This window comes from Erinaceus europaeus, chromosome 16 (assembly GCF_950295315.1).
Source record: "Erinaceus europaeus chromosome 16, mEriEur2.1, whole genome shotgun sequence".
NCBI classification, from domain to species: domain Eukaryota; kingdom Metazoa; phylum Chordata; class Mammalia; order Eulipotyphla; family Erinaceidae; genus Erinaceus; species Erinaceus europaeus.
The window spans coordinates 25,873,760-25,900,734 of record NC_080177.1 but is presented as its reverse complement, the minus strand read 5'-3'; the positions used below and the strand labels follow the sequence as shown (position 1 = coordinate 25,900,734).

Sequence of the window (26,975 nt, the reverse complement as noted above, 5' to 3'; positions counted from 1 at the left end):
TTGGCGGTAGCGCAGCAGGTTAAGCACACGTGGAGCAAAGCGCAAGGACCAGTGTAAGGCTCCCGGTTCGAGCCCCCATTTCCCCACCTGCAGGGGAGTCACTTTACAGGCAGTGAAGCAGGTCTGCAGGTGTCTATCTTTCTCTCCCCCTCTCTCTCTTCCCCTCCTCTCTCCATTTCTCTCTGTCCTATCTAACAACGACGACATCAACAACAATAATTACAACAACAATGAAAAACAAGGGCATTAAAAAGGGAAAATAAATATATATAAAAACATTTTTTTTAATGTTAAAAAAAAAAAGTAAAAGATTAAGGATTTGGTTTCCAGGCTGGGAAGATAGCATACTGCTTATGCAAAAGACTTTCATGTTTGAGATTCTGAGGTTTCAGGTTTAAGCCCCAGTACCACAATAAGTCAAAGCAAAACAGTACTCTGGTAAAAATTAAAATAAAAAATTTTCAAGGATGTTTCCTGAAAATGTGGTTATATTATACTTCCTTTGAATGGAAGAGGAAGGGCCCATTGCATTCCCCTGCCACATTTATTCTGTGAATTTATTTTCTTCCATTAGAAATCAATATGAGAATAAGTATGTATTAGCAAAACCATCAATAAAACGTGGCTGGCACCACCTTAACACTAAGACTATATAGAAAGAAGGACAAGCATTCCTTTCAATGTGTAAACTCACAGAACATTGTACCCACTAGGAGGTGGGGGGGAGTAACGCTTTATAAGCAGTGAAGCAGGTTTGCAGGTGTCTATTCCCCCCCATTTCCCCTCCCTTCTCAATTTCTTTCTGTCATATTTTTAAAAAATGGAAAAAATGGCCATAGGAGCAGTGGATTCATAGTGCGGGCGCTGAGCCCCACCAATATCCCTGAAGGCAAAAAAAAAAAAAAAAAAAAAAACTGCTGTCTTTTATAATTCCGCCAACAAATCTTAAATAATTCAGAAAAAGACCATGAAAGGACGGAAAGAAAGCTATCAACAGTAAATCAGAAAGAGTGAGTAACTGTATTTGGAAAAGACTACTAAAGCTCAAGAATCATACCTATGATAAAAGACATTAGAAAGTTCAGGTTCTGCTTCTGGAGCCAGGATGGTGACTGGAAAGTAGCAGCACCCGTGGGCTCTGACATCAACTGCTAGAAAGCCTTGAACTCCTGGCCTTCAGCAGGACAAGCAAGGAGGCATCCTAAAGGTAGACCAGGGAGGTGATTATAATTCAATTTGGGTTAAAAATTAGAGCAAAAAGAAAGGAAATTTCTTGATTATTTCTCTCAGCCCCCCTCTCCCCATAACCAGACCCCAGGGGTAGGGAGCTGCTGCTAGCAGGCTCCCCGTGGAGCTCCTTTCTTTACCAAGATTCCTGGCCCACTGGGGTGCCATTAAACCCTGCTTCCAAATTTCTAGGCTATTTCTGTTGTTCCTCTGAGTAAGGGACTTAGACCCATTCAATTGACAATTAGCTAATCAAGCAAGCCTCACCCAGCCTGGGAAAGACTGCTTGAAAGTTTTTTTTTTTTCTTTTTTCTGTTTTGTATTGCATTTTCTTTCTCAATCAGTTGTCTAGACTCAATGTACATAGGCTAACAGGGAGCTGTCCAAGCTGAAGACCCACTGCTTGGGCTTTTTACTCTTTTCTATTTTACAAATACTATTATATATACAGGCATATCCCTTCCACCCCCCTCAGGTAACCAAAATTAACTCTTAGTATATTTTCCATTGCTAGACAACAAGAATTATCACCCACTGTGAGAGAAACTTGTCTCACTTTTCATACCTCCTCTATACACTATCGCCCTTCTCCCACCTCCAAGCCAATTAAAATATATATATATGTATACAACTCTCCTTTCACTGCTTTTTTTTTCAGTTTCCTTCTTTTCTTTTTTCTTTTCTCTCTTTTTTTCCCTTATCTTCCCTTCTCCCTTCCTCCTCCCTCTGCCTTCTGAATTCACTGATACTTATTTGTGAACTATTTCAAGGAAGAAGTCTGACTCAGAGCGGACTCCCTTTGTGTGTGTCTCTGCTCTACTTTCCCTTCCCCTCTTGCTCCCCCTAGAATCTACAGTGGACAGTAGATTTGCATAATTGTCTATTCCTGCTATCCCTTTTTTCCTTTCTCTTTCATTTAGATTTGGTTGCTATTTTTTCTTGAACTGGAGACATTATGGGACTAACTGGTATTGGTTAAACTGCTTCAGTCATTGCTTTAGTTACTATTGTAATTTCTGAGGGTGGTGATTGCATTTGTCATAAAGGTATTTAGTATAGTGTGGCTTGTACTTAAAACAAAGCAACTGAGGAACAACAGAACATAAAAATAAAAAAAAACATTAAAAATGGGTAGATCAAGAGCAAATAAAACTGCTAATACAATGAATGAAGAAAAGAGCCTAGAAGAAACTACAAATCAGCCAGAAGTAACCATAGATAAGAAAAGCATGCAAGCAATAATAAATTTATTAATCACAGAAATGAAAACAACTTTGGAGGAAAGGAATAGCAGTAATAGGGAAACAACAGATGAGACCCTCAAGGAAAATACTAACTAACTTGAGGCAATTAGAGAACTGAAAGCTGAAATAGCTGTAATGAAGAAAGCAGCCGAGGGAAGGGAAAGCAGACTAGCAGAAGCAGAAAACAGAATTAGTCAGACAGAGGATGAGCTAGAGAAAACCAAGAAAGAGGTGAAAAAGCTCAAAAAGAGATTGAGAGACACTGAAAACAACAACAGAGACATATGGGATGATCTCAAAAGAAGTAACATTCGTATAATTGGCCTGCCAGAGGAAGAAAGAGAGGAAGGGGAAGTAAGCATTCTAGAGGAAATTATAGAAGAAAACTTCCCAGACCTGAACAACAGAAAGGACATTAAGATCCAAGAGGCTCAGAGAGTCCCAAACAGAATCAACCCAGACCTGAAGACACCAAGACACATCATAGTCACAATGAAAAGAAGTAAGGATAAAGAAAGGATCCTAAAGGCTGCAAGAGAAAAACAAAAAAATTACATATAGGGGAAAACCTGTAAGACTATCAGCAGACTTCTCTACCCAAACTCTAACGGCCAGAAGAGAATGGCAAGATATCTGTCGAGCCCTGAATGAAAAAGTGTTTCAACCAAGGATAATATATCCCACTAGACTTTCATTCAAACTAGATGGAGTCATCAAAACCTTCTCAGACAAACAACAGTTAAAGGAAGCAACTATCACCAAACCGGCCCTGAAAGAGGTTCTAAAAGACCTCTTATAAACAAGAACATCACTATAATACTTGCAACATATCAAATAAAAACTTGTTGAACAATGGCACTACAACACATTAAATCCATAATATCAGTAAATGTCTGTGGCTTAAACTCACCCATCAAAAGGCACAGAGTGGAAGGATGGATCAGAAGACATAACCCAACCATATGCTGTTTGCAAGAATCCCACTTAACCCAACAAGATAAACACAGACTTAAAGTGAAAGGATGGAAAACTATCCTGCAGGCTAATGGACCACACAAAAAAAGGCAGGAACAGCCATTCTCATCTCTAACACAATAGAAAGTTCAGGTTCCATTCTTCATCAATACTGTGTGTGTGTGTGTGTGTGTGTGTGTGTGTGTGTGTGTGTGTGTGTGTGTGTGTGTGTGTCTATGTACACACACACATGAAAAAGTCTGCCTGGGGGGGCTGGTGAAGCAGCATAATTTTTATGCAAAAAACTTCTCCTGCCTGAGGCTCTGAGGTCCCAGGCTCAGTCCCCAGCATCACTATAAGCCAGAGCTGAATAGTGTTCTGGTCTCTCTGCATCTCTTTTTCTCTCATTCAAATAAAATATATATTTTTAACCAGAGCTTTTAGTTCTCTTGCTCTTATCACCTACTAAAGGTTGTCACATTTTTACAGAGAAAAAAAAAAAAAGGCATGGCTTTCCCAACAACCCAATAATTAGGCCTAAGACCTGAAATAATCCTTAAATCATGACATTTGCTTTTGAAACATGTTAAGACAACTGCAGATTTACCCCAAAGTGTCTGCCTTGCCTGTGTGCCTGGTATGAAATCATGTTATTCTCATATTCGAATTTGTTGACCTCGTGAGAGGCAGTAGGAGAGCATGAAGGCAGATCAGAAAGATTCTGGGTAAAGGGTGGGGGAGATAGCACAATGGTTATGCAAAGGAAATCTCACACCTGAGGTTTAGTCTTCCACACCACCGTGAATCAGAGCTGAGCAGTGCACTGGTTAAATATATATATATATATAGTAACAGATCTGCCTGGTTTGTAAGTAGATAAACTGCTTTAAAAAAACATCCATTTTTCTAAGACAGCAGCTTAAGTAGTTGTAATAATTATTCTTGGGTGCTGGGATAGCCTGAGGGTGCTTCTTCCCGAGCAAGTGCTCTCTGGGTTGGAGAGAACTCAACTGGAGCCAAGCTGCATGGGAGAGGAATCGATAGCATCGCAGGAGACAGACTCTGGGACTCCTGGAGCCGGAAGGCAATCCCAAGTGTCTTCATCAATACTTTTAATTTTATTTATTACTGTTGATGAATTATGTAATACAAGTTTCTGTATAAATCAGGGACAATTTTCTTAATAATGTAAACCATGGTACAATATAAATTACCACTTATTCAAAACTTTAATGTGGTATAATTGATATACTCCCATGTGATATACCAAGGATTTGGAGCTGGGTCATGCATTTGGCAAAACAGGCACCTTCTTAGGTGGACTGTCTCACTAACCCCAAGTCTTGTTTTCCTGATATTGAATTAATAGTATTTGATAGACTATATATTTTATACATGTAGTCAAAGAATACCTCTTAGGCAGGGCTATCGAGTTATCACTTTAATTTACCAGGTTTCAGGATTAATTTAATGATAAACATTAAAAATAGCTTGAAGTTGCAGGTTGATTAGCTATTTTATATATGTGTGTGAACTGAAATTACAAACGCTAGAAGAAGAAGAACTATGTTAGAAAAGATTTTGTTTTTAGGAAAGCTTCCAGTGGAGGGCATGGTATATGGAACTCTAATGGTGGGAATTGTGTGAAATTGTACCCCTCTTATCCTACAGTCTTGGCGATCATTATTAAATCAATTTAAAAATATATATATCGGGGGCTGGGCGGTAGTGCAGTAAGTTAAGTGCATGTAGTGTGAAACACAAGGACTGGCCTAAGGATCCCTGTTCAAGCACCCGGGCAGGTCTGCAAATGTCTATCTTTCTCTTCCCCTCTCTCTTGATTTCTCTCTGTTCTATCCAACAAGAGCAGCAACAACAATTTGGAAAAAAAAAAAAAAGATGGCCACCAGGAGCAGTGGATTTGTAGTATAGGCACCAAGCCCCAGCAGTAACCCTGGAGGAAAAAAAAGAAATAATAATAATAATATCTAAAAGAGGGGACCAGGCAGTGGTGCACCTGCTTAAGCGCATACATTACACATTACAGGTTCAAGCCCCTCGTCTCCAACTGCAGGTGGTGTGGGGGGAGGGGTGAAGGGGGAGTTTCACGAGTGATAAAATAGGGCTACAGGTGTCTCTTTGTCCCTTTCCCTCTATATCTCCTCCTCCCTTCTCAGTTTCTGTTTCTATCCAGTAGTAAAGAAAAAATATATAAAAATATCAAAGAGCAGCTGAGGAACTGGCTCAACTGATCAGAGCACTGAACTTGTATACCTGAGGTCCCCAGTTCTATTCCTTGGCAGTACATGTATCAGAGTGGTGCTCTGGTTTCTCTCTCTCTCTCCTTTCCTCCCTCTCACCCTCCTTCCCTCCCTCCTTCTCTCTCTCTGTGGCAATATGTATATATCTCATGCAAAACTATCTCTCTTATATGTAAGATAAATAAATCTTTAAAAAATAAAAATATGAAAGATGTCATTCCATAGCAAAGGTTCATGAAAAGGAATTTTTTAAATAATATTGACCAGTGACATGACCAAACCAAAAAGTATGACTTTTAGGGTGGACTGTTTTCATTTGCCTTAATATCAACATATATGTCAAGGATGGGGAACCTTTTCTCTGCCAAGGACCATTTGATAACATTATTCACAAGCCCTTCAAAATTATCAACTTAAAAATTAGCACTTAAGGGTGCTATGAAAAAAACTCCAGTTGCCTTTAAAGAGCCAGACCAAATGAGATGCCCCACAGGCCAGACATTCCCCACCCCTGGTAGGTAGGTAGGTAGGTAGGTAGGTAGGTAGGTAGGTAGGTAGGTAGGTATTGCAACTTGAAGTATCTGTTTTGATTTGGCATTTCTTATTTATTTATTCTCACAATTCATAAACCTAGACTTCAGAAATAGATCTTATGGGGGGAGGAGCAGACAGTGGCACACTTGGTTGTGCATACATGTTACCATGCAGCAAGGACCAGGGTTAAAGCCTCTGCTCCCCACCTGCAGGGGCGAAGCTTAACAAGCACTGAAGCAGGTCTGCAAGTCTATCTATCTGTTTTCCCTTCTCTTCCTCTACCCCTCCCCTCTCGAATTCTCTGTCCTATATAATAAATAAATAAATAAATAAATAAATAAATAAATAAATAAATAAATAAATGGAAAGGAAAAGAGGAAAAAAAAAAGAAATGGTGGTGGATTCACAGTGTAGACACTGAGCCCCAGCAGTAACCAAGGTAGCAATAAAAAAGTAAATATATATATATATATATATATATATATATATATATATGATCTATTATCAGCAAGATAGTTCCATCTGAGTAGTGATTTATGCCCACCCTTTACCACACTGGAGGAAGCTCTGATGCTATATCTTTTCCCTCCTTCTCCATCTGAAAAATCAACCTGGAGCAGTAAAGCCCCAGAAACAATAACAAAAATTTACCTTAAACAGTTCTTATCTTTTTAATTTGCCTTTTTCCCTTTTCTACACTATGGCCACCAACTTTTTAGCCCTCTTTCTTTTCTACCAGATCAGTTCAGTCTCTCAACTTTGTTAAGAATATATGTTGACAGTGGTAGCAGTAGTAGTAGCAGTAGTTGTAGTGGTAGTAATAGCAGAATGCCAAAATATTTTTCATGTACATTTTATTCTTTGTACAAATTCTACCACCCTGTAGTTTAAGAGGTGACCAGGTATTCAAGTTTGCTTTCCTTTTTTATTTTCTTTTGTTTTCCTTTTTATGTTGTAGTTATCATGTGATGTAAAACTGGATCCTCGCCCAGAATACCACCGGTGTATACTAACATGGCATCACCAAGAACCACTGCCTTGGGCACAAAGTACAGGTTAGTCTTTATCCCTATAGATATTTCATTGCGCATATAACCCTATTTTCAAGAAACATTTGAAATACAATTATAGATTATGGGATATTGTTATTCAGTGAATAGGTCCTGTTGATAATTTTGGTTACAGGTAAAGGAGGGGAATATGGCTATTCCAGCCTGAAATATGAAATTAAAGTCTAATTATGATGTGGCTTTCTGTAGCCTTCTTTGTACCCTAAATATACCAGTAAATTTTAAGGATTAAGAAATCAGTAGTTATCATTCAGACTTACAGTTATCTCCTCAAGACATTTTTTTCAGCTTCAGATTCAGTTTATTGATTAAATGTTGATTCACAGAATCATTGTTGTCAGAGGGCACATCTTCACTTTCCCCCTAAGATAGCTATAAGTCTGTCACCCTCTGTCAAATCATCACCCCATGCCATCATATTATAATGTTGATTTTCTATAGCCTCTATTATGCTCTAAATATTGGTAAACTTTAAGGACCAAAAAAATCAATAGTTATTGTTCAGACTTGCCTTCTATAAGCTTTAAACTTTCTGTAAACCAATCATATTGATTGACTGTTAGTTTATAATATTAGAAAACAAACAAACAAACAAAACAACTTGAGGATAGGGCCTGGTGGTAGCACACCTGGTTGAGCAGACACATTACCACATGAGAAGACCCAGGTTCAAGTCCCCCAACCCCCACCTGCAGGGGGTGAAGCAGATCTACAGGTATCTCTTTTCTCTCCCTCCCCTCTCAGTTTTTCTCCATACTATCAAATAAAATAGGGGGGTATGAGGAGCATACCACCAAAGTTATAGTAGTGTCATCTCACCCTTAAAAATGACTCAACAGCTGGGGGTTAGGGCATTGTCCTTCAGGGTCAGGCCTACCCCCATCTACTTCTCCTCCTGCTTTTCTTCCAGTTTCCATCCAGTAATCACCAAGTCTGTGAGTTCATTTTATTGGTTCATTGCCAACTTCTCTAGTCATACTTTACCTAATTTTTGACAAGGCTCCAGAAAAAAAAAATTTTTTTTTTCTCTTTCTTGCAGCTGTGGGGAATGAACCAAGAGCCTCATGCCTTACCCTTTAAGTAAAGGTTCTAACAAATGAAAAACATCAACTAGCATAGTGACTAAGTATATAGCTTTTGTCAGCAGAAACTTGCATTAGAATTGTCTACCAGGGGTCAGGCAGTAGCACAGCCGGTTAAGTGCACATGGCACAAAGCTCAAGGACCGACCTAAGGATCCCAGTTGGAGCCCCCAGCACACCACCTGTGGGGGGAGGGTGGGTTGCTTCACAGGCAATGAAGCAGGTCTGCAGGGGTCTATCTTTCTCTCTTCCCCTTCTTTCTTGATTTCTTTGTCCTATCCAACAACAACAACAGGAATGACAACAGTAATAACAACAACAACAAAAAAATGGGAAAAATGACCTTCAGAAGCAATGGTTTCGTGGTGCATGCAACAAGCCAGCAATAATCCTGGAGGCAAAAAGAAAAGAATTGTCTACCAACTAGTTAGTAGAACTATAGGCAAGCTACCTTTTTTTTTTTTTTTTTTTTTTTTGCCAGAGCACTGCTCAGCTCTAGTTTATGATGGTATGGGGGATTGAACCTCGGACTTTAAAGCTACAGGCATGAGAGTCTCTTTATATAACCATTATGCTACCTACCCCAACCCACCCAACTTTTTTTTAAAAGGTTTATTTATTTTCCCTTTTGTTGCCCTTGTTTTTAATTGTTGTTGTAGTTATTATTGTTACAGTCCAGCTTTTTTAAAAGACTATTTATTGATTAATGAGAAAGATAGGAGGATAAAGAGTCAGACATCACTCTGGTACTGCCAGGGATCGAACTCAGGACCTCATGCTTGAGAGTCCAAAGCTTTATCACTGCACTACCTCCTGGACCACCCAGCTTTTTTTTTTTTAACGACTATGAGAATTAACTAAAATATTTAAGTGCATACCTTAGTAAAGACTAAAGAAATGATTGCTGATGATGATAGCTACATACACTTTCATTATCATTTTAATAGGTTTTTAAATCCTCTCTCCAGACACACAACATTTTATCCTGAATTTAAAAAAATAAATGTGGCTTTTTGCGTAATGTTATGAAATCCTGCAGTAATTTCTGCAAGGACATGCCATATCATGCATAAGGACCCACACTCAAGCCCCACCCCACCACATGGAAGCAGCTGCAGGGAGGAAGCTTTACAAGTAGGACTGTGCTGCAGTGTCTCTCTTTTTCTCTGTCTCTCACCCTCTATCAAAAAGGAAAAAATGGCCTCTGGGGGTAATAGAATCAGCAGGCTGTGAGCCCTAATGACAAAAGAAAAATAAAAGCAATGATTTCTAATGTGTTTATTGTTCTTTTTTTTTTTTTTAAGTTTAGTGAGAAGGCAGTAGCATGTAAATACAGTAGCATGGCCACCTGGAAATGGCACTGACATATCTGATCACCTCTCCTCTCTCTCTTTTTAAAAAAATATTTATTTATTTATTTATTTATTCCCTTTTGTTGCCCTTGTTTTATTGTTGTAGTTGTTATTGTTGTTGTCGTTGTTGTATAGGACAGAAAGAAATGGAGAGAGGAGGGGGAGACAGAGAGGCGGAGAGAAAGACAGACACCTGCAGATCTGCTTCACTGCCTGTGAAGCAACTCCCCTGCAGGTGGGGAGCCGGGGGCTCGAACCGTTATCCTTGCTCTTCGCGTACTTCGTGCGCTTAACCTGAGGCGCTACCACAAGACTCCCCAACTCCTTCTCTTGAAGACTTGTATTTCTGTTCTTCGGTTTTTATTTTGAAAAGAACTACAATGATTCCAAATGTATGCTTGTGCTGCTGTAATGAGAATATTTGTTCTAGGTAATCAGATGAGCAGTCGTCTGATGAGCATGCGCAGTGCCAATGGATTATTGATGCTACCTCCAAAAACAGAGCAGTACGTGGAACTCCACAAGGGCGAGGTGGTAGACGTCATGGTCATTGGACGGCTATGATAGTCACCAACGGGAGAAAGCTTTGATGCATGTCCACATATCATTAACTGTATCCTGTAATATGCAACGGCACAGCTAGTTTTTCTGATTTGGATAAAAGTTGATCTGTATAGTCAACATCTTGAACTATATTTCAAAAGAATTTAAATACCTTTTAAAGAAAAAAAACACCTAAAAAATAAATCTTAGCAGACAACTCTATTCTGATTATATCAAGGCAAATTTTTCATTTCTTGCAAATTGCTTTGTGTGTTCAATGCTAGGTCTGATAGCGATAGCTTTAGTAGACAGCGGTAGGTGCCTGCAGAACTTGTGTTTTTCTCATCTTTAAAATACAACTACTTATGCTCTTAAATCAAGGCTGTCTGCTTATTTATACTAGCGTAGGCAACACTTGAATTTCCCTTCTTAGTATGCTTCATAACTGCTTTACAGAGAGCTTTTGCTTGTTCTTTATCATGTATCTCGTGTTTATGTGCACAGTGCCAAAAGAGTGACTGGGAGAGGCCCTACCCTGCCTCACGGAGAGCCACGCCCTCTAGAGCATTGGGGGAGGTTTCTCATCCCAGGAGCCTCATGGCACAGTACTCTTGGACAGTAAATGGATACCTTTTATTTGAACAAACAAACTGAAGGAAAAATGCTTCCTTAAGTGCTGACAGCCTTTTTAACCAATACATTTAAAATTGTACAGAAAAAAAAAATAAAATCAAAGACTGATCTTGTACAGATATTAGTGTTACCAGCATTCATGTGGAAATTAAGAGCAAAGAAAAAACTAATGTTAAACAACTCTGTACCATAACATTTTCTGTAATGATACTGAAACAATGAATAAAAAAATCCTTGATCATTATTAAAAAAAAAAAAACATTGTGTTGGACTTGTTATTAAAAAGAAAATTGTCATGCCATTCTGTTGAAGTTCTGCCTGGATAAAAGGAATAGTTAGCAAAGATGATTCAGCAACAGTAAGTGCCATAAAGGACATTTAAATGCAGTATAATATAATTGTATTTTTAAAAAATATTTATTTATTCCCTTTTGTTGCCCTTAGTTTATTGTTGTAGTTATCATTGTTGTTGTTATTGATGTCGTCATTGTTGGATAGGATAGAGAGAAATGGAGACAGGAGGGGAAGACAGAGAGGGGGATAGACAGATAGACACCTGCAGACCTGCTTCACTATTTGTGAAGCTACTCCCCTGCAGGTGGAGAGCCGGGGGCTGGAACCGGGATCCTTACACTGGTCCTTGTGCTTTGCGCCACATGCGCTTAACTGCTGCGCTACCACCCAACTCCCAATATAATTGTATTTTACTAAAGCATTATCATCTATAGTATTGTGAAAATATAGATTACAAAACAGAAAAAGTAGTTGACCTAGTATTTCCATTCATAGTTGGAGAATAACCAACAAATTAAGAGGAAAAATGCTGACTGAGGAAATGTTAATTCATTGACAAAAAGGAAAGTCAGAAAAGTGGATTTTGTAGAAGAGCTGATGAGTTTGGACATGCTGAAGTTAGGATACCAGAGGAATTTCAAGATGAGCATGTCCTGTTGACACTTAGAATTACAGGTGGGTATACTCACGCACAAGGATACTGATACTGTTTATAACTTGAGGATCATTTATGTGAAGTTGGTATATGACATGTAAGGGTGAATAAGAAAGATTTGCCAAGTGAAGAAGACACAACCTTGAGGAGTGCCTTATTTTAGAGTGTTCTGAGAAAAAGTCCTTGAATAGAATGAAAAGAGAACCCTATGTAGAAGAGAAGAATCAGCATAAAGTGTCCCAAAACCAAATAGACTTCCAAGTAAGAAAGGTATCCAGTAGTCAAAAGGAATTTAAAAAATGAAGACTGAATAAGATTTATTGATTAAACAAAAATAGAAACTGCATATATGAATTCATTTTAACTTGCACGTGAAAGGATGATAAACTGATAATGAAGGAAATATTTTTGTTTGTTTTTAGAAGAGAAACAACAGTAATAACATAATAAAAAAGATTCTGAATGGAGAAAGAAGAGAAAGGAGGAATAAGATTTAAGAAAACTTGCAGCGCAATTAACCTGGAGAGTGAAAAGGATTTTTTTTTTCTGAGTTAGGAAAAGGGGGAAATGTGAACACATTTTGAAATAGATAACAAAGGAAGTTTGATTTACACACTGAGACTTAATTTAATGGTTCTAGTTGGCACAGTGAATGAAAGTCAGTGTAATCTGATCTTTGACCAAAATTATTTTAGAATTACACATATAGGACACATTAAGATACATAAGGTAAGATTATTCTTTACTGTTTAATACTTAAATGCTGTTAACTGTTTTCAGATTCGTGCTTATATTTGTGTAAGAGTTAAATAGAGCTTTTTAACCTACTTTTTTATTTTTATGTTTTGACTTAAACCATGTCACACAACAAATAAAAAAAAAGAACATAAACAGATTAAGCTTACCAAGTAAATGTTATTAAGTAATGTTGCATGTTACAACAAGTAGATTCTTTGGATGCCTTTCATTTACGTAACTATTTGATAACAATGTGGATCTAACCCATAACATCTCTCTCCCTCCTCCTCTGCTTTCTCTCCATCCCTGTCTCCCTCCCCTTCTTGCCCCCTCCCTCTATTTTCAGAACCCAAGCCTCATGCATGATTTCAGTACTGCAAGGCAGCTTTTTATACAGTAGAGAAGCAGAGGGAGAGAAGGAAGAGGGAAAACCACCACAGCACCGGAGCTAGCAGTCAATTCTCTATGGATAGAGCACTACCCAGCTTCAGGTTCGGGGTATGCCAAGAAAATAGTGGAGGCTAAGCCAATTGCTGTTGCCAAGGTGACAATGACAGAAACAAGAAATAAGCAGTAAACAACACCAGTCCCTTCTTTCCTCCTCTGCTTTCCAAGCTCCTTGTAGTCAAATGCAACCTATTATTGAACATAACAACAACAAAAAAAAAGACTAGAAAAGAAATATATAACTTGTAAAATTCCAGCACTAGCATCAGAATGCAGAATGCAAAAGTGAATTTGGGGCTGAAAGTTAAGTAGTCAAAGAAGTTTTCTCTTAAGTGATATTTGACCTCAAATCTGAAGAATAAAAATAAGCTACGCATGTTAAGAGTTGAAAAAAGATGTCTCAAACAAAGGCAAAGGCTTAACAAATTACAAAATCAAGGGGCCAGGCAATGGTGCACCTGGTTAAACACATACATTACAGTGCACAAAGACCCAAGTTCAAGCCCCTGATCCCAACCTGCAGGGGAAAGCTTCCCAAGTGGTGAAGCGGGTCTGCAGGTGTCTCTCTCCCTCTCTATCACCCCCTCCCCTCTCAATTTCTCTGTCTGTATCCAATAATAAATAAATAATAAAAAACAAATAGCAAAATCAGAAAGGAGACACAAGTATGATGAAAGAATAAAAAGTGGTCCTAAGATAATTGGAGAGAACTAGAGAAGCCAATTAGGATGGAACCAGATCATGCTCATTAAAAGGCCTTGTATCCCACTTCGAGCCCCCAGCTCCCCACCTGCAGGGGATTCTCTTCACAGGCAGTGAAGCAGGTCTGCAGGTGTCTATCTTTCTCTCCCCTCTATCTTCCCCTCCTCTCACAATTCTGTCCTATCCAACAACGACAGCAGTTATAATAACGATAAATAACAAGGGCAACAAAAGGGGGGAAATTTTTTAAAACTTTTTCATACAATATTAAATACACATATATAAACACACTTTGATGTATTTGTATCAGATGTTGTAAAACTATTGAGAAGCCACTGGAAAAAAATTTTCTGGACCCTCTTATTCAGAATTGCAGTGTTGTTTTTTGTGTTTTTTTTTTTTTTTTTTGAGAAAGGATAACATTTAGAATATCTATGACTTAACCCCTCTGAAGAAGCAACACCTGTGATCTGGGCCCCTCCCCTAAACTACCCTCATCTATAGAAATCTGAAAGTCTTAATGGTAGTCCAGCCAAGAAATCCAGGGTGCTTGACTTTATCTCCCTGTCCCATCCTCAGGCCCTCCTGTGCATATTCCTGTACCATCTCTACCTCTCCCTTTACTTAAGAGTGTTTTGACTGATCCAGGAGCAGAAAGGGAGAAAAAGAGAGAGCTGTTATGTGATGGGTATTTTTTTTAATTTCTTTTATTGAGGGACTAAAGGTCTACAGTCAACAGTAAAATACACCATTTTACAGCAGTAAAATGTACAGTTTGTACATGCATAATTTCCCAGTTTTCCACATAACAATTCAACCCCCACTAAGTCTTCCTCTGCCATCGTGTTCCAGGATCTGAACCTCCCTCCACCCCAGAGTCTTTTACTTTGGTGCAATACACCAACTCCAGTTCAAGCTCTGCTTAGTGTTTTCCCTTCTGATCTTTTCAACTTCTGTTTGTGAGTGAGACCATCCCATATTCATCCTATTTCTTACTTTTCTTAACATGATTTCTGCAAGCTAGCCACTGAAAATTTAAGGGGGAAAAAAAGTCTACTATTTACTAAGTACCGACTGAATGTAATGCACCATACTAGACAAGGGTTCATGTAAACAACACATTTTCTCTGCCTCCACTAGTTCCTCTGCCTATACATTGTTTTCTAATTGATGGCATCACTTATAACCCAATCTTCCAAACCAATAAACTGATTCTTTTTTATTTTATTTATTATTGGATAGAGACAAAAAGAAATTGAAAGGGAAAGGGGAAATAGAAAGGGAGAGAGACACCTACAACCCTGTTTCACCACTTGTTAAGCTTTCCCCCTGCAGGTGGGGACCAGGGGCTTGAACCCAGGTCTTTGCACGCTGTAGTATGTGCACTTAACCAGGTGTGCCACTGCCTAGCCCTATAATTGTTTCTTCTTGTTCCCCTCATCCAGTAAGTTACCAAATTCTGACAGTTGTACCAGCATCTTAAACTCTTTCTCTCCTTTCCTATTACTACTACTTTGGTTTTCTGTGCCCCCAAATTTACCCTTCCCAAGTCTCTCCCTAATGCTACCATTTGAGCAATCAATTCAAAACCGTATCACTCACTATAAGCCACTACGGTAGATGAAACCCAAGACCCACATACGCCATTCTAAACCCTCTACTATATATCCCCCTCCCTCCAATTTCATTTTCTCCTCCAATCTTAAGTAGCACTGGACCTCTTGCAGTTACCCTTTCAACTGTGTCATTTTCTGTCTCAATGTCTTTGCTCAGGCTATTCTTTTCAAGATTTGATTTGAGCATTAACTCTCTCAGGAACTCTTTCCTAATTTCCCACATTGAACTAAGTGCCCCTTCATCTGTGCTTCCCCCAAGCCCCCCCACATATCATTGCATTTAGATGGTATAATCTGTCTACATGACCTTCTCCCCCACTTGGTGGCCAAGACTTTTCATCCTTTGTAGCATCAACATGACGTGGTGCCCAGAAAACAGTTAACATTCATTACTGAAGTGATCAGCAGAATTGGCCTTGATCTAATATTCACATGGGAGCAAGAGTGAACCTGGCAAGGAAACTTCATATCCCAAGCTTTGAACATCCAGCAGACAAGACCCCATATAGACATGAACACATGAGTGTATCTCCTGGAGGACAACAGAGGTCTAATTGGACCTGGACCTTAGACACAGTGCCTCAAATTCGGACATGTGGCATAATTTTCCAGTAGTTATGCATATCAGTATATATTTGAAAGCATTAATATTTTAAAGGTAAGTATAAATGTTTTAGATATACCATAGCTTTCATTTCTTTTGTGACTTCTTCACTTTTTTTTTTTAGGTTTTTATTTATTCCCTTTTGTTGCCCTTGTTGTTTTATTGTTATTGTTGTTGTTATTGATGTCATTGTTGGATAGGACAGAGAGAAATGGAGAGAGGAGGGGAAGACAGAGAGAGGGAGAGAAAGATAGACACCTGTAGACCTGCTTCACTTTGTGAAGCGACTCCCCTGCAGGTGGGGATCCAGGGGCTCGAACCGGGATCCTTATGCTGGTCCTTGTGCTTTGCACCACCTATGTTTAACCCACTGCACTACCACCTGACTCCCTACTTTATTTTTTATTGGGGAGATTGCTTCCAAGTTTGGGATATTACAAATTATGCTGCTGTAAACATAGGTATATTTAGAACTCTTTGGATGGGTGTGTTTGGTTCCTGGGATATATCCCCAGGAGAGGAATTGCCAGGTCATCCAGTAGGTCCATTTCTAGCCTTCTGAGAGTTCTCCAGATTGCCCTCCACAGAGTTGGACCAATGTACATTTCCACTAGCAGTGCAGAAGGGTTCCTTTAGCCCCACAACATCGCCAATATTTTTTGTGATTGTTCTTTCTGGTGTATGACATTCCCACAGGAATGAAATGGCATCTCATTGTTGTCGTCATTTTTACTTTAGCTATTTTTTCATATGTCTGTTGGCTCTTTGTATCTCCTCTTTGGGAAAAAAGAAATGAACTTACACCAAACAGTTTCATCAAGGCATACCAAAATTTACTTAGTAGCATTAACACAGATCAGATTTATGCAAAAATATCCCTGGCCCTGAGACAGGAAAGTGGCAAGTGGTGATCACGCAATAAATAAACTGAATGAATAAAAACAGATAAGTAGAAATCTAGTCAGTGGTATTCATAGGACTAGAGGAAAAAAATTTCTGTCAGAAAAAGGGCACTCAGAAGAGAAGACGGAAAAAAGTATGAGGCCCTGTGAATCAGCACATAGAAAGGCTGATGTTTGCCTGTAGACTCTCATCACTCACAGAGAGCTACCACCATGCCCTGTGAGACCTGCATGCATCCCCATGTGTCTTTCCAGCCTCATGAGCAGGGAAGGCATAGATAGTCATCCACAGCATTTGACTACAGCACAAAGATGAAGGGTGACGATGTGGTGGTGAAGAGAAGGCTCTCATTATCACATAGAAAAGGCAAAAAGTTGACCTCATATCAAGAGAAAGGATATCATTAGAGAAACTATTATATATGTATATATACAAATTCATTAGTGTATATAAATAATGCATACTATATATATTACATAGAGATAGATGTGTGTATTGTTATATAGACATAGCTATATAATCTATATTCAGATAGATATATATATTCATTCATCAAAGAAATCACTGAGCACCTTTTATAATACATGTTCAGAATACACTAGATACCAAGGAAAGACCTCTACCTTCTATGAATGCTACATTGTCTAGAAATTTTTTCTTCACAGAAACTTGAAGTGTCCTAAATTTGTTTAAATTTCTGAAAACTAGGATGTAGGGAGGCAGATAGAGTGATAAACAGCATGAAGGGAGTTCCTAGCTTTCTCAATAGTGTATCTTTTCCATGGTTAGTCTACTGCTAAATAGACCTCTTTCTAAGGAAGCCTCTGAAAACTTCACATCACAACTGTAACTACAATTCCCGAGCAGTCTGCACTCCCACCCCCCAAGGAATCTGGGCAACACTTAATCTTCAGAATTGCTCCTTCCCAGTTCTCTTACTTCAGAGACTATGTCAGCACATTATGATGCAGGAGCAATAGAACAATGCTCAGAGCAGCCTGGCCTCTTGTGTTGTGTGTCTCTTACTATGTGGTTAGTTGCCTGCCCAATTAGACATAAACACCTTCTGCTAAAGAAATGTGAAGAAACCATTCTCCTAGTAGACAATACATCTCCAGAGATCTGCTTCAGCCCCTCCTCTATGTAAGTAACTGTCTGGATACTGCAATTTTGATATGAACTTGGAGTAGCAAGTGGATATTTTGATAAATTCTATTAATTGGAGAAAAAAATGTCTTTTTCTTTCACCTTCCTCTTTTCCCTTCTAGTATCATTTCTTGTACCACAGCGACAACAGAAAGCTCAGCTAAGACATGGTGACTGAATTTCTTTTTCTCGAAAAATAAATTCCTTTTGTGAGTGAGTTTAAAATGAATACAAAGTTATTTTTATTTGGGTTGGGTTTGCTAGAGACGATTCTCAGCACCTCTGAAATACAAAGCATGAACTCTCCCACTGAGCTGCATCTGTGTCTTCACATGTCTTTTAAAAAGACATATTTATTTGCTTACTTTGTGAGGGAAAGAGAGAAAACTGAGCACTATTCAGCAGACATAAGCTGGTGCCAGTTATTGAGCCTGCAGTCTCTGGGGCCTCAGGCATGCAAGTTAGTATTCTCATAGGCTGAGTTATTTCCCTGCCCCTCAGATTTGATTTTGATTTTTCAGATTGTTCTCAATAACTGTGTATTGAATTAATTTATGAAAAGATTTTAGTTACTCAGTTGAGAGAGAAGATCTAGATAGAACACAGGGATTTTTTTTTAAAAATATTTTTATTTATTATTCAATAGAGACAGAGAAAGTCAGAAGGAAGAAAAAGAGACAGAGAGACACCTATAACCTTGCTTCACCACTTGTGAAGCTTTCCTCCTGTAAGGTGGGGAACCAGGGGCTTGAACTCGGGTCCCTGCGCACTGTACCATGTGCACTTAGCCAGGTGTGACACCACCTGGCCCCTCACAAGGCTTTTCTGTTCAAAGCTGAGAGGTTAACTGGGGAATCCATTGTCAAGAGAGAGGGGATCACAACATTCACTAATTCTTAATAATGCAACCAGGGGGCTGGGAAATGGCACACACGGTTAAACACACACGTTACAATGAGCAAGGACCCTGGTTCTAATCCCCAGCTCCCACCTGCGAGAGGGAAGCTTCATGAGCAGTGAAGCAGTGCTGTAGGGGTGTCTCTTTCTCTCTCCCTATTTCTCTTCCCCCTCTCAATTTCCAGTCTATCAAATCAAATAAAGCTTGAATTTTTAAATTAAAATAAATAAAAATTAATAAATACAACCAGGACTGCAACCTACAATTGGGATGGACCCATTCTAAAAATGTTTGTTAATGTGTCAAGAATCTAAGAAAAAATAAGATAAGTAAAAACTATGCTTCAAATGACTAAATATCACAGAGAATAGCCTTTAAAATGACAGGTAAATGCTATCATTAAGAGCCTTCATGTATTTACAGATGAGAACACATAAAAAGAACCAGGCAACAAGGGGTTATAAATGGTTGGTAAATAGATATTAACTCTAGAATTTTTTCAACTTTGCGGTGTGGTCAGCATAATAAAATGCCAGAAGAGACCATATGACAAATAGCAAACACTTTATAAAGAGAACATGTCTAGGGTATTTATAGATAACTCTCTGATTGAGACTGCCAGGAAGCCCAACAAGTACTTTAACCTGCTTCCACACTCCAGCTCTCTCCCCTTCCCAACTTCCTTGTAAACTCCAGCTGTCACCATCTTAAAAAAGTCCTGAGGGATGCATTTATTCCTGGAAAAATAAAGACATCCTACCACCAACGTAGCATGAAAGTAGCTCCTGCTCACACTATTTTTAGTCCTAATGGGGCCTTAGTCATCCTGGAACATTACCCAGATGGAGAAGTCTTGTGGCGTCATGGGAATTTTAAAGTGAAGCTGAAATGATTCCACCCTGAAATGTACACAAATCATTGTTTTTCTATGCTTGGTTTCCCCTGGAGTCCACTGGCATTGATTTTTGGTATGTATCACATGTAACGCAGAGTGTCTCTGCCTTTTCTTTTACTTAAAGTACAAAACAGTGCTTTTTCAAATGAAAAATTATATACTGTAATTCTATAGAAAAGGGCAACCCAATGTAACTTGAAAATTTTCTTGTCAGTTGAACTGAAAAAGAGACCAAAAGTGAAAAAAAAGTATTGCTTAAAAAAAAAGAGAAAATGAAACATTAAACTGCTAGTGATAAGTTATAGCCTATCTTAAATAAAATTAAAATTTCTATTGATTTAACTATGATCGACAAGTCTGCTAGATAAAAAGGGGTACAATTACTCACAATTCCCACCACCAGAGTTCCATATCCCACCCTCTCCATTGAAAGCTTTCCTATTTTTAGTCCATCTGGGAATATGGACCCAGGATCATTGCGGGGTGCAGGAGGTGGAAGGACTGACTTCTGTAATTGCGTCTCTACTGGACATGGGCGTTGGCAGGTTGATCCATAATCCAAGCCTGTTTTTATCTTTCCCTAGTGGGGCAGGGCTCTGGAAAGGTGGGATTCCAGGACACATTGGTGAGGTCGTCTGCTCAGGGAAGTTAGGTTGGTGTCATGTTAGCATCTGCAACTTGGTGGCTGAAAAGCATTAAGATACAAAGCAGAACAAATTGTTTAATAATCAGGAACCTAAAGGTAAGAATATAAAAGATGAGATTTGGGGTCTTCATTTTGGAAAAAGCTAGTAGGTCTATTTTAGGTCTATTTCAAGGGACCCAGGACTTTACTAGTTTTTGCCTGAGCCCAGCAGCTAACATGCAGGTGAGCTGGCAAAAGGAAACAAAAAAATTAGCTGTATTTCTCTATACTTTTATTTCTTAATTAGCTGCAGAGACATTAAATGGACTTAGTGGAAAGTCGGGAGTCGGGTGGTAGTGCAGCGGGTTAAGTGCAGGTGGCGCAAAGTGCAAGGACTGGCATAAGGATCCCGGTTCGAGCCCCCGGCTCCCCACCTGCAGGGGAGTTGCTTCACAGGCGGTGAAGCAGGTCTGCAGGTGTCTTTCTCTCCCCCTCTGTCTTCCCCTCCTCTCTCCATTTCTCTCTGTCCTATCTAACAATGATAACACCAATAACAACAACAATAATAACTACAACAACAATAAAAAAAAACAAGGGCAACAAAAGGAAAAATAAATATTAAAATAAAAATAAAAACTAGGGTCAGGTGGTGGCACACCTGGTTGAGTGCACATGTTACTATATGCAAGGACCTGGGTTTAAGCCCTGGATCGCTACCTGCAGGGGGGAAGCCTCATGAGTAGGGAAGCAATGCTGTAGTGTCTCTCTACCCTCCTTCTCTACCTCTCTCCCCCTTTCTTTGTTTTTTTTTTTCCCCCACTGGACCACTGCTCAGCTCTAGCTTATGGTGGTATGTGGGATTGAACCTGGAACTTAAGAGCCTCAGGTATAAGAATCTGTTCACAAAACCATTATGCTATCTCCCTTGTCCTCTGCATTCCTCTCAGTTTCTCTTTTTAAAATTATTATTGATTTATAAAAATTTACGATAATTTTATAGTTTTAAAATTACACACCTTTCCCATCACCAGGTTTCTGTGTCCCCATTCTCTCCATTAGAAACTCATTAGTTCTCCTAAGGTCACAGATATGGGTTGACTGTTACTTCTTTTTTTAGGGGGGGGTGGAGTCACTTCACTCTCTCATATATATATATATATATATATATATATATATATATATTTTTTATTTATAAAAAGAAACAATAAATTAAAAAAAAGACAAGCAACTCTGGTGGTGGGAATTGTACCCCTCTTATCCTACAGTTTTGATGGTGAATCGCTATTAAATCGTTAAATTAAAAAAAAGGAAACATTGACAAGAACCATAGGATAAGAGGAGTACAACTCCACAATTTCCACCACCAGAACTCTATATCCCATCCCTCCCTTGATAGCTTTCCTATTCTTTATCCCTCTGGGAGTATGGGCCCAGGGTCATTATGGGGTGCAGAAGGTGGAAGGTCTGGCTTCTGTAATTGCTTTTCCACTGAACATGGGCATTGGCAAGTCGATCCATACTCCCAGCCTGTCTCTCTCTAGGGAAGCAGGTCTCCAGGACACATTGGTGGGGTCATCTGCCCAGGGAAGTCCAGTTGGCATTATGGTAGCATCTGGAACCTGGTGGCTAAAAGAAGAGTTAATATATAAAGCCAAACAAATTGTTGACTAATCATGAATCTAAAGGCTGGATTAGTGCAGATGAAAATTTTGGGAGGGGGGGTCTCTGTTTTGTAGCTAGTTAGTAAGCCTATTTTAGGTATATTCGAAAGGGCCCATGACTATATATATATATATATATATATATATATATATATATATATATATATATATATATGCCCATTTTTCCCCCTATGGTCTTGCCTTCCTTTCTAAGTAAAACCTACTAGTTCTAGGTGTCCTTCCTTTTTTTTTTTTTTTCTCCCTTTTACTACTTTTTTTCTCCTCTTCTCTCATCAGGTCCTGATGGAACTGGAGTTCACAACTCTCTGGTCATCCTTCCCTAATATGTTTACTCCTCTGGGAGTGTGGACCAAAAAATTCTTTATGGGGTACAAAAGGTGGAAGGTCTGACTTCTCTAATTTCTTCTCCACTGGACATGAGCATTGGCAGGTCAATCCATATTCCACTCTGTCTCTATCTTTCTCTAGTGGGCTAGGGCTCTAGAGAGGAAAGATTCTGGAATACACTGGCAAGGTTACCTGCCCAGGAAGCTCAGGATGAAATCATAGCATCTGCAACTTGGTGGATGAAAGGCAGTAAGATATAAAACAGGACAATTTGTTTAATAAACAGGAGCTAGGGAGTTGGGCGGTAGCACAGTGGGTTAAGTGCACGTGGCGCAAAGCGCAAGGACCAGCGTAAGGATCCAGGTTCAAAGCCCCTGGCTCCCCAGCTGCATGGAAGTCGCTTCACAAGCGGTGAAGCAGGTCTGCAGGTGTCTATCTTTCTCTCTCTCCCCCTCTCTCTTCCCCTCCTCTCTCCATTTCTCTCTGTCCTATCCAACAACAACGACATCAATAACAACTACTATGGCAACAAAAGGGAAAATAGATAAAATTTTTTAAAAAGATAATTTAAAATAAATAAATAAACAGGAGCCAAATAATTATGAATATAGCAGATGGAAATAAGGATTTTAGTGTTGTTAGAAGCTAGGGATTAGGGCGGGGGTAGATAGCGTAATGGTTATGCAAAGAGACTCTCATGCCTGAGGCTCTGAAGTCCCAGGTTCAATCTCCCATACCACCAAAAGCCAGTGCTGTGCAGTGCTCTGGTATTTCTCTCTGTGTCTTTCTCTGCATCTCTCTCAAAAAAAAAAAAGAAAAGAAAAGAAAAAAGAAAAAAAAAGGGCAACAAAAGGGAATAAATAGATATTTTTTTTAAAAAGAAGCTAGGGATCAAATCGATGGGTTTACAGTCTGCAATATTTATGTACTTTCCCCATATTTGGGAGCTACTCTCTTCCATAATCCAATTTTCTAGTCCTTTTTTCCAACTCTGATACCATCTCCCTGGGTCCATCTGCATGTTAGCTCTCAGGCTCAGGCAAAAACTAGTAAAGTCATGGACCCCTTGGAATATACCTAAAATAGATCTGCTAGTTTTTTCCAAAACGTAGACCCCAAATCTTTATCTGCAACCTTTAGGATCATGACTAGTCAATAATTAGTTCTGCTTTATAACTTAACTCTTTTTTTAGCCACCAGGTTCCAGATGCTACCATGATGCCAACCTGACATCCCTGGGCAGATGACCCCACCAATGTGTCCTGGAGCCCTGCCTTCCCAGATCCCTACCCCACTAGGGAGAGAGAGACAGGCTGGGAGTATGGATCGACCTGCCAATGCCCATGTTCAGTGGGGAAGCAATTACAGAAGCCATACTCCCAAGGGATAAAGAATAGGAAAGCTATCAAGGGAAGGGACTAAATGTGGAGTTCTGGAGGTGGGAATTGTGCGGAATTTTAGCCCTCTTATCCTATAATCTAGTCAGTGTTTCCATTTTATAAATAAAAATTAATTTTAAAATAAATAAATAAAAGAAGCTAGCAAGTATTTTAGGTGTGTTCCTAGGGGTCCATGACTTCAGTAATTTTTGCTTAAGCATGATAGCTAACATGGAGGTGGACTAAGAATATTGCCTGGGGAGATGGTGTCAGAGTCAAGAATAGAACTAGAAAGCTGATTAGGGCAGAGTAGCTCCCAAACTTGAAGAGAACATATATATACAATTAACTGTTTACCCCATCGATCTGATCCAGGTCCCATAAATACTCCTATTTAGCACAGGAAGTTGTATAACCTCTGAGTCCCTGTCAGTCTGAACTCAAAGTCCATGGTCACAGCTGGGAACATTCTAGGCTGCACTCATTTCAGGATCAGTCTTGCTCAAGTGGTAGCGTAAGATAACTCAGCCTCCCTTCAGAAAGTGAGGCAGTCCCTACCATTGCTGCATGCGCATAATGGTTATGCAAAAGACTTTCATGCCTGAGGCTTTGAGGTCCCAAGTTCAGTCCCCAGCACCACAAGCCAGAGCTGAGCAGTGCTCTGGCAAAAAACAAAGTTAATTCCAAGGCTGGGGAAAAGCTTACCTAGTACAATATACAACTAACCATGTTCAAGGCACTAGGTTTGGACACTGACATCCCATGGGAGCACTATGTCCTCTCTCTCTCTCTCCCACTAGCTCCCTCTAAAATAAAAGTGAGGAGACCAGGTAGTGCTGTGCCTGGTTAAGTGTATACATTCCCCTGCATAAGGACCTCAGTTCAAGTCCCCAGCCCCCATAATATGCAAGGGATACTTTATGAGTGGTGGAGAAGTGCTACAAATGTCTTTGTCTCTGTCTCCCTCTCCATTTCCCCTCCCCTTTCAATTTTTCTCTTTCCTATCAAATAAAATATTTTTAAATACAAAAATAAATAAATTTAAAAAATGAGAAAATTGACCCAGGGAGGCCCACTAGGCAGTTAAAAAAGCTAATTTAATGAGCAAATATTAACACATTTTATACAATATATATTTATACATTTTTATATAATATATAATGTACATTATGTATACTACACATATAGAATATTCCTACATAATGAGTAAATCATTTTTGTTGTTGTCAGTTCTTCTCTAAGACTTTGGTTTGTTTGAGTATATCTTATTTGTTTTATTTTAATGAGAGATAGAGAAATAGTCCAGAGCACTGTTCAGGTCTGACTTATGGTGAATCTAGGACTTTGGAGCCTCAGGCATGAAAGTCTTCTTGCATAATCATTATCCATTACACTCTCTCCCCCACCCATCTCTGGGACTTTGGTTCTTTGTTATTCCAACACTTGCAAAAGAGTCCCTCCTCCCTTGATTTTTTTTTTTTTCTTCATTCTGGGCCTTTAAGGCTTGGGTCAACTTTTTTCAGAAAAAGAAAAACAGAGAGAGAAAAAAGACATCATAGCACCAAAGCTTCCCCAGTATGATGGGGACCAACCTTGAGTCTGAGTCTCAGACTAAGTAAATAAACTTCACTTTCAAATAAAAAATAAATTGAGAACATTAAAAAATAATCAGGGCAGCAATTGTGTAGATTTATACTTCTCAACCCTGGATCCGGTGCAGCAGATCAATCAGTAAAGGCTCTCACCATGTGATAGTCACTGGTGTTCACTATGCTGTGTATATAGGTTCAGTAATTACAACATGGAATTGAGCTGAATAGCCTTATCTTATTTATTTATTTATTTTACCACCAGGGATATATGTGGAGCTTGGTACCTGAATAATGGAATCCATGGCTCCTGGACACCATTTCTTTCTTTCTTTTTTTTTTTTTTTTTGACAGAGACAAAGAGGGATTGAGAGGGAAGAGGGAGATAGGAAGAGACACCCTGCAGCAGTGCTCCAAGACTCATGACACATCCCCCTGCATATGGGGACCAAGGGTTTGGAGACCAGATACTCGACCAAGTATGTCTCCATCTGGCCTCTCTCTCTCTTTTAAAAAAAGCATTTTCTTCTTTTTAAGGTTTACTTTATATGAGATAGAGAAGGCTTCACATGAGTAAGGAAGAGACAAGTCAGAACACTAGAGTGCTTGTGGCATCAAGGACTGAACTAGGAGCCTCAGGCGTGCAAGTTCTCTGAGCTATATCCCAGCTGAAGTTTTGTCATCGCTGTCGTCATTGTAGTCATCCTCTTCTTCAGTTTTTTTTCAAAAAACTAGTACAGTAGCACAGCATTATTTTATATTTTTAAACGATTTTGATAGGACAGAGAAAATCTATAGGCAAAGGGGATGGAGAGGTGTTGAGCTGCGCCACGGAGAAGAGAGAGAGGAGATCCGGAGCGAAGAGGGAACACAAATCTTTATTTGCACTGGCACTTGAGAGTTGGGTGAGAGAGAAGCAGCTTGGGCCACGTGGAGGTAGCAAAAATGGCCTCCTCACGCAGCAACTTTCCCTGCGTCTAATCACGAAGTGAAGGGCCGGCCAGAGAGAGAGGTGTGGAAGAAGAAGGGCTTTTATGGGAGTAGCTCTCTCGAGAATGGGAAGGGGGAGGAGTAACCATAGCACTCCAGGGTAGGATAATAACTCTCGTGAGAATAAGAAGGGGGAGGAGTAACAAAAGCACTTCAACTACTGCGGGGAATCAACAGTGCCCTGAGGTCACAACATGGCAGATGTGACTGCATCTGCACAGTTTCCCAGCAGAGAGGGCAAGAGAGAGAGAGAGGGAAAGAGAGAGAGAGACACCAGTAGCACTGTTTTGCTACTGATGAAGCTTTTCCCCTGAGGTGGGGATCAGAAGCTTGAACCTGGGTCTTTGCACATGGTAGCACATGCATTTAACCAGGTGAGCCACCACCAGGCCCCCTGTATTCTCCTTTTTAGATGAGGGAGTAAAGCTCAGAGATGTTTAGTAACATGTCCAAAGTCACAAAAGTAGCAGTTTGACAGATCCCATCTATGATCCTAGATGTACCTGACTCCAGAATCCATTATATTCCCACCATATCAGTTTCCAGGCTGGCCTATGGCAGCTGAGTTCTGATAGTGATTATTAT

At 39.4% G+C, this 26,975-nt stretch overlaps 2 protein-coding genes across 15 annotated transcripts in view; both read left to right on the top strand.

Annotated features, from left to right (window-relative positions):
- GPHN (gephyrin) overlaps positions 1-11,146 on the top strand; it is a 411,021-nt gene extending 399,875 nt beyond the window's left edge. For all 11 annotated transcript variants that reach the window (XM_007525822.2, XM_060174807.1, XM_060174805.1 and 8 more), the window contains 2 exons: positions 7,179-7,275; positions 10,155-11,146. In XM_007525822.2, coding sequence (XP_007525884.1) covers positions 7,179-7,275; positions 10,155-10,288 — 231 coding nt within the window. In that variant the 3' untranslated portion in view covers positions 10,289-11,146. The remainder of the gene's footprint in view (positions 1-7,178; positions 7,276-10,154) is intronic.
- Positions 11,147-17,867: 6,721 nt separating this feature from the next.
- GARIN2 (golgi associated RAB2 interactor family member 2) overlaps positions 17,868-26,975 on the top strand; it is a 45,109-nt gene continuing 36,001 nt past the window's right edge. For 3 of the 4 annotated variants that reach the window (XM_060174788.1, XM_060174787.1, XM_060174784.1), the window contains exon 1: positions 17,869-18,002. The gene's annotated coding sequence lies outside the window, so the exon portion shown is untranslated. Of the gene's footprint in view, positions 18,003-26,975 lie in introns of all 4 variants that reach the window. The other variant, XM_060174786.1, reaches the window with a different exon arrangement.